Source organism: Arachis ipaensis, chromosome B01 (assembly GCF_000816755.2).
Source record: "Arachis ipaensis cultivar K30076 chromosome B01, Araip1.1, whole genome shotgun sequence".
Classification (NCBI taxonomy): Eukaryota; Viridiplantae; Streptophyta; class Magnoliopsida; order Fabales; family Fabaceae; genus Arachis; species Arachis ipaensis.
This window is the reverse complement of record NC_029785.2, coordinates 22,432,704-22,441,283: the sequence shown is the minus strand read 5'-3', so window position 1 is coordinate 22,441,283 and position 8,580 is coordinate 22,432,704. Positions and strand designations below refer to the sequence as shown.

At 35.1% G+C, this 8,580-nt stretch overlaps 1 protein-coding gene across 1 annotated transcript in view; it reads left to right on the top strand.

The window, feature by feature from the left end:
• The window catches only part of LOC107627349 (suppressor of RPS4-RLD 1), a gene marked incomplete in the record, with an annotated part of 13,599 nt that continues 5,059 nt past the window's right edge, over positions 41–8,580 (top strand). The window contains 16 exon segments of the mRNA XM_016330193.2: positions 41–477; positions 622–731; positions 1,276–1,919; positions 2,177–2,221; positions 2,360–2,461; positions 2,531–2,611; positions 3,816–3,882; positions 4,492–4,592; positions 4,708–4,815; positions 5,175–5,245; positions 5,363–5,419; positions 6,001–6,109; positions 6,198–6,278; positions 6,500–6,586; positions 6,909–7,115; positions 8,476–8,579. Coding sequence (XP_016185679.1) covers positions 356–477; positions 622–731; positions 1,276–1,919; positions 2,177–2,221; positions 2,360–2,461; positions 2,531–2,611; positions 3,816–3,882; positions 4,492–4,592; positions 4,708–4,815; positions 5,175–5,245; positions 5,363–5,419; positions 6,001–6,109; positions 6,198–6,278; positions 6,500–6,586; positions 6,909–7,115; positions 8,476–8,579 — 2,096 coding nt within the window.

Here is an 8,580-nt window from a genome sequence, read left to right as displayed (position 1 = left end):
TAAAATCTGAGTGCTAACTAAAATTTTAAATTTCTTCTTATAACATTTTCGGTTTGAAAAAAAAAAGAAAAAGGAAATTCCAGTTTTTCACTTACGGGAAAAGAGAAAGAGAAATCCGTGCACTTCACGCGTCATCCCCAAGGCGCCGTTACTCTCTTGCCTCCGCCTCCTCCTTCCTCCTTTCTCCGTCTCTTTTCTCAACCTTCGATCTAAAAACTCTTAAACCCTTCGCCAATTCTCCAATTCACGACTTACACCACCCACCCAAATTTCGTTCCCAAATCCCAAGAAACCGTTACAAACCAGCACATTCATTTCTGATCCGGTTCACCCGGGTTCGGTTCGGTGCACTGCCATGGCTCCTGCGCTCTCCGAGCGAGTTGAGCTTGCAAGGTTCTGCGCCTCCAAGGAATGGTCCAAGGCCATTCGGATACTTGACTCCCTTATTTGTTGTTCCCCTACAATTCAAGACATATGGTGCATAATCGCATCTCCGATCCCCAAATTTCGTTTCTTTTTCCTTTTTGTGGTGATTGATTTTGATTCTCTGTAGAAATGCTATTCTTCTTGCTAATTTGATGGTCAATTTTTGTTGTGGTGATGGTTGTGTTGTGGTTTCAGCAACCGAGCCTTTTGTTACAGCAAATTGGAGCTGAATAAGCACGCGATTAAGGATTGCGATAAAGCTCTGCAGCTTGATCCTACGCTTCTTCAGGCTTATATTCTCAAAGGTCTTTCATTTACTTTTATTTCACATCTTTAATTTTCTAAGAGTTTCAGTTAAGTTAATGCTTGTCTGCCCTCTATTATTTTGATAAAAGAAATAGCTTTTTTCAAATAAAAAAAGTTTTTTTTAGTGATTTTGACAAATTGAGCTAGTTATGCGCTATGCCGTAGAAATTTGGTACTCTGTCACTGTTGACTTAGTCTGACTATGCAGACTGATTCAATTTTTCTATCCCCTGGGGGTGGACGGGTGGTATTTCTTGTGATTAGTTAAATTGATGAGTGCTCGTTGTGATTACTTAAATCAGTAGTTGATTAGTTTATAAGGCAAATGATTGTACTCTGAAACCAATGTGGCCAAGGGAAGAGGCGATTTAACTTTGATGAATAATGATCATGGGGGAATAATGCTATAATGGATTTGTTCATGCTCTGGTTATAGGATAGATTGGTGTTACGTGATACAGTAGAGGGCTAGGGGTTCAAGTGTATTTCTCATTCACAAACATTTTAATTTTGAACTCAATACTGTTCTATTTTGTCATGTAGGTAGTGCATTTTCTGCATTGGGAAGGAAAAGAGATGCTATTTTGGTATGGGAGCAAGGACATGAACATGCTTTGCATCAGGCCACAGATTTGAAACAGCTGCTAGAACTTGAAGAGCTCTTGAAAACGGCAAAACAAGGCAATGATGCATCTTGTGAAACTAATGAGTTGTCCATGCCACAATCAATATTGGAGTCTTCAAATAATGGGAACTCAGGGGCAGATATGAATCATGATAGGTTGACTGCTCAGGCTGAATCACCTGGAAATGGCAGCAATAAATCTGAGATATGCCTAAAGTCTAATGTGGACTTTGAGTCAAAAACCGACTTGCGTGATGAAAATGGAGAGCCAAAAAAATTTGATGGCCAAGTGAATGAAAGCCCTGATGTTATTGAGAATCTAAGTTACAATTCTGAATCATGTAATGACTCAAGTGACGCTTCAGATTCCGGTGATAAAGTGCCTAGGAATAGTAGTGACTCAATTAATATCTCTGAGATTCTTAGGACTCCAGTTAGTAAGTTTGTTTTTCCCCATGAGGGAAAAGAAGAAGCCAGGAAATATAAGAAATTTTGTGTTGCTAAAGTTTCTAACAAAAATTCCATAAGCGTAGATTTTCGACTCTCAAGGGGAATACAAGCGGTTAGTTTTATAGATTTCACTTATAATAATTTATAGGGAATGGAAATTGCCACTCTTATTTTGATAATGTCACTCATTTTCTTATAAATTTATGCAAACATACAATGTAAAAAAATCATGTGTGTTGTGTGGAGTGACATTATTAAAAATAGGAGTGACAATATCAATTTCCTAATTTATACTATATGTCAACTTGTTGCTGCATCAATGTGTCTAAATCTCTAAGAGTACATGTGGCATCATTTCTTTTTTTCAAGGTCAATGACGGAAACTATGCTCAAGCCATATCAATTTTTGACAAGGTGAAATTTTCCTCACTACTGATATAATTGATTTCTCCTGTCCATGCATTTGTTATCTTTTCACACTCTTTTTTTTCTATGTTTTCCCCAATAATTACCAAATAAAATACTGTAACCATGTCGCCATGTTGTTCTCAGATACTGAAAGAAGATACTGCATATCCTGAGGCATTGATAGGAAGGGGGACGGCATATGCTTTCAAGAAAGAGCTTAATTCTGCTATAGCTGATTTTACAAAGGTACCTGAATGAACATTATCTTATACTATTTCTTCTATATGCTTTTAGTTCACATGTTGAATATCTTAGGCCATACAATTTAATCCATCGGCTAGTGAAGCATGGAAAAGGAGAGGTCAAGCCCGGGCAGCCTTGGGAGAGTTTGTTGAGGTAAGCATGACTAAGCGTAATTCTTGTATCTCACTAGTGAATGAACACGTGCGATGCACGGGAATGAAAAAATGCTTAAATGCATGAATAGATAATAAGAATTTTAACTATAAGATTAGAACCTTAATGAACAAACTGCCTTAATATAACACCAAATGTTTGTTATGCTATTTACTAACAAATAATGACGAAATTTGATTGATGAGATCCATAATATAGTGCAATATAATCATCAGCACAGTTATATAATAATACACTTCCGAAAATCATATCATCTGAAGGTAATTGATATTGCTATTGAAAATAAAAGGTAAATATAACTTTTAGAAAAAACCACCATGCGCATCTTATATATAACCTAATTAGTACTAATTCAAATATAAATATTAACATGGATATGCAAATATATTACACGTAGATACATTATGTTCCAAAAATTATGATAAACTAAAACTTGCACAAAAGGTATTCAATAGTTACAGATAAAATCCACAACCTACAATGCTTTTCAACCTTCATTTCAATTTCAAACATCGTTGTAGACACAATCAAAAATGCAAAAATCTTTAGCCTTAGTGGCATTGTTGTTCCTTTTGGACTACCACCAAATGAAGAGTTAAACTTTCGCCCTATGAAGGTAGAAGTAAAGTTTGAAGTTCCATTTTGGGTCAATGGTGGCCCAAAGTCAAGTCCTATCCCATAACTATGACTGAAAAGAGGATATTCACTAGGACCAACAGTAACAACGTTCGATCTTCCATCTATATTAAGTCCATTCCTTCCAACTACACTTGCATTAAATCCCTGAATGAAACCATTGGGGAAGTTACCGACTCTACTAAAACCATAACTATATCCACGTAACTGGCCTCTGCTTAGACTTGCAATATTGTGTTTTTGACCATGTCATTAAGATTCAACAAAGTTTTATGTTAATAGTCAAAGGCCTAATACAACCCTCCTATTTTATCTAGGTTTGAGGCCAACTAGTAACATAGGTGGAGTTTATTGTGGTCTCTAACAATGACCTAAAATAGCATTAGTTGCATTTTATATTATAAGAAGATTGAAATTTGAGTAGATTGAAATATTGAGTTTGTGTATGCAATTTTTCATAACATATTGGTATATAGTTTTCTTGTGCAAATATCAATTGATAAATATGACAATTGATGTTTCCTGCCCCTTTTTTGCTGGATGTCAGGCTATTGAAGATTTGACTAAGGCACTAGAGTTTGAACCTGAGTCAGCTGATATTTTACACGAGAGAGGTAACTTCTCACACTGTTTTTGGTTTTTGTTTTGTTATTAGGATAAAAATTACAAATTAACAGCAAGTGTATCCTGAAATGAAAAATGTTATGCCTCTCTTTCTCTTTATTTTCCTGCTATGATGGGTCTGATACATGTACCTATGGTAGTTCAGAAGGAGAAATTGGATTATTTTTATGTGGCATGGTTACTATCTTTTGTTGATATTTTTTTTGTGTGAACATATATTTCCTTTTGTTAGAAGCAGATGGGGAATTATTAGATCTGGAATTGCTGGATGAAATTATATATAAGAACTTTTCCTTTCTGCATGGGATTCATAGTGTGATGAACCCATGAAGGTAAGTCATCTAGGTTTGTTGATAATCATCAACGAAAATTGTATGCTATTTTCCTGTGCTAATTGATTAATTATGATACAGAAGAATGTGGTTTTGAGGTATTTAGAAAATTCCTTCAGACCCTAAGGACATAGATTTCTATATTGGTATTATTTGTCAATTTAAAGTTTAGGGAGTTTGGTCCAACAAAATACTTATGGTGAAAATTGAAATAATGAATTCTCTGTCTAGGTCTCACTGCCAATTAATCTAGTCTTCTTAATGCAGGAATTGTCAATTTCAAATTTAAAGATTTTGATGCAGCTGTTAGAGACCTGTCATCTTGTGTGAAGCTTGAAAAGGATAATAAGTCTGCTTACTCATATTTGGTGAGGCTTATGTCTTTTATCTTATTCTTGACTGATTCAGGTCATTTATGGCGGTTTTCTGAATTTTTACATAGAAGATATTTTCGTTCCTTCATTGAGAAAAATGGGTTTACAGGGTTTAGCATTATCTTCTGTTGGTGAATATAACAAAGCTGAGGAAGCACATCGAAAATCACTTCAACTTGATAGAAATTTCCTTGAAGCATGGGCACACCTGGCTCAGGTATGTATCATGCATAGTCATGCTGTATTGATAGCATCATCAAATTAAAGAGATGAATGTCTTCGTGAAAAATATTTAGCTATATTATTGTAATCTTCCTGCTATCTCTACTCATATCTTGGTTCACTGCTTTCATCCATGCATTTCTGTCTGCCTGTTATCTATCTAAATTCACGTATTCTACTTTGACTTGATTATCCATTTTGTACTAGATTAATTCACATTTCTACATTTCTTTAATTAATTGGGCTTATTTCTGTTGAGTTTGCTGCAATTATTATATTTTTTTTTGTATTCTTAAAGCTATTATCTTATATGATTTTGTTATTAGCTTTGGTCTGAATGTGTATCTTGGGCAGTTCTATCAAGATTTAGGAAAGCCAATGAAAACTCATGAATGTCTAAATGAGGTGCTGCAAATTGATGGGAGGTAATTGTCATGAATGAAACCAAATTACTCATGTTAGCATGGTGTTCTTTTTGTGATTTGTGGCTGTTCACTTTATCTGAGGCACTGAGGCTGATTGCTTTTATCTATGGATGTTAGGTTTGTCAGAGCATATCATATGCGTGGCCTTCTGTTCCATGCAATGGGTGAGCACAGGTATTTATACAACCATATCTACTGACTGATAGGTTGAATATCTTTTGGAGTGACTGGTTCTTAATTTTAATGAGTCTTGAAAACAACTTATACAGAGGCACACCTACAAGCATTAAATGTGATAAAATTTGGATCGTAGAACATGGTGAAATAGTTCCTGTAACTACAAGAAAGTAGTTGATAATACTGTTTTAGGGACTTAGGGGGGACTATATAGAGACATTCCCTGTCTTAAGTTGTTTCATTCTTTGACAAAATGATTTATTTGAATAGAATCTTGTTAGGAGTTTCATTGGGACTTATGTCTTGTATTTAGATAACAAGCACTTCAAGGGACATTTATCTGATGTGTATTTGCTCAAATGCAAAGCATCTTTATTTATTTCAGATAGCAAGGAGCAATGCTCTTTTGGTTTGAAATTTAAAATGTTATGGAGATAAGTTGAAGAATTTTTTGAAAATGGGAAAGGTCATCATATATTGTTTCAAATATTTCACCCTAATGGCCATTGTGGCCATTGTTAAATGCTTTGGTGTGGTACTCTATGTTCTAGTATTTAATGTGGGTTTGAATATTTCAGAAAGGCTATCAAGGATTTAACAACGGGACTGAGCATCGACGGAACCAACATTGAGTGTTTATATTTACGAGCTTCCTGCTACCATGCTGTCGGACAATACAAAGAGGCGGTATGATTGCTTAATTTCTAACTTTTGTGTGAAATATTGCCATGCTGGTTTACATATGCCAAGCTAGAGCTTTATTTAATGGTCACAGGTCAAGGATTATGATGCTGCACTGGATTTGGAATTAGATTCAATGGACAAGTTCATCCTCCAGTGCCTTGCATTCTATCAGGTTTGTTTTATTGTGAAATATATACTTGTACTTGCAGAGAGATTACAAGCATAACAATGTACACACTTAGAGCATGATAATATTATCATGCAGTTTTTTGTCAGCATGTTTCAAATAGAAATTCTGTCGATAGACCAGCATGTCACTGTTGCTCTGTTAAATTTCACTCATTATGTGCAGCCTTGTTCTAATATGTTCTTTTACACTATCTTCCTTTGTAGAAAGAGATTGCTCTTTACACAGCCTCAAAGTTTAATGGTGATTTTTGCTGGTTTGATGTTGATGGGGATATTGATGCACTTTTTAAGGTAAAAGTTATGTAAATAACTTCCTTTCCTTGGAACTTGCTCATCTCTTTTACTTCAAGGGCTTGAAAATTCTGCTTAGATGACTTCTATCTCGATAACTATGTTGTCATGTGTGTTGTGTAAATTAGCCTATTTACTATAAAAAATAGGAGGGGGAAGAAAATCACAAATATGATTCATGATTATGCCTACTGAGAATTTAAATTAGCTCCAAAAGATCTTTAAAAATTAGTTTATGTAATATGATCTCTAAAAGATCATGTTTTGTATTGCCTGGGGTTCCAATTTCTATGATATTTAATTGTATCTTCATTGTATTTAGGAGCACTGGTGCAAGAGATTGCATCCAAAGAATGTATGTGAAAAGGTGTTCAGGCAACCCCCTTTGCGTGAGTCTTTAAGAAAGGGAAAATTTAAACGGCATGATTTTACTCTTACAAAGCAGAAGGCTACTCTTATACAGGCTGCGGACTCAACTGGCAATAAAATCCAATATGATTGTCCCGGTTTTCTTCCTAATAGGCGTCAGGTAAAGCTATTCAATATATTGATGTCCCTCTTAAGTTCTAGCTTTTGAGCCTTTGGTGTCAATATTAGGCTTGTATTCTTCTTTATTTTATTGCACCTAAAAATAATGATCAAACTGCAAAAGAAGGAAATGTGGTATATAGTATTTCCATTTAGTTGATGGTGTTAGGATATTTTGTTTTGGCAAATAAATAATGATCTATAATGGTTCAATAATAGATAAAACTAGTTCAGATTAAGCAGGTCAGTTTCCGGATTTTGAAGCAATAACTAACTTAAACTTCTCATAAACTAAATCACATGATAAATTTCTTGTCCACGAAATTGGAGAGTAAAAATTCATGGATGAGCTTCCTATGTAAGTACACATGTAGCATATCTATGATAGGATATCAAGAGAGATCTTATGGAAGGTTTTAGGAAACTAGAGAGTAAGGATTGTGTATATTTGTGCAATTAAGGACATGTATGATGAGGTTATAAGTAGTGTAGAAACTCAAAGTGGTATGATAGAAGAATTTCTTATTAGTATAGGACTATACCAAGGGTCATCTCTAAATCTATATCTTTTCACATTGGTTTTGGAAGTGTTTACCGAACATATCCAAGAACCTGTACCTTGGTGCAGGCTATTTGCCAATGACATCATCCTATGGGAGAATCAAAGGAAGATTTAAGTATGGACAGAATAAGGAATGATGTTATAAGAGGAAAAATTGGAATAGCTCCTATTGTTGAAAAAGATGCTAGAATCTCATCTCATGTGATTTGGACATGTGGGTAGAATACTGAACATCGATCGAGCATCCGGTTTGATGAGTGGATCAGATGGAAGCTAGACAGATGGCAAAATTTAGACGAAGACCCAAGAAGACCATACACGAGGTGGTCAAAGGAGTTTGTTAGGGACTTGGGTATTATGGGTGCTCAAAGTCCCACATCGAGTAGTATGGGATGCTTGATGTTGTATATAAGGAGAGTGGTTCTTCCCCCTTAACAGCTAGCTTTTAAGGTGTGGTTTCCCACTTTCCTTAGATACCTAACAGAGTTCTATGGGTAAACGGTCTCACTATAAATATAATACATGATAGAGCACAATTATGGCATTTGATTCATGTACCCAACCCCAACTAGTGGGATAAAGCATTGTTGTTGATGATATTGTTGTTTATTTTTTATCTAAGATTATTTTCGGGACACTTCATTCTACATATTTGCCAATCATGGTTTTTACCCCTTAACTAATTTTTATGCTTTCACTCATTCACTGTAATATGATTACATTCAATCAGCACCTCTGGTTGCCATTATTGTTGATACAATCATCTTTTTAGCCTGTCTAATATTTCCTTATTTATCAGCATCGTATGGCAGGATTTGCTGCCATTGAAATTGCACAAAAGGTCTCAAAGGCCTGGCGTTCCATGCATGTGGAATGGAAATCTTCTAATAAAAACAACTCAAAC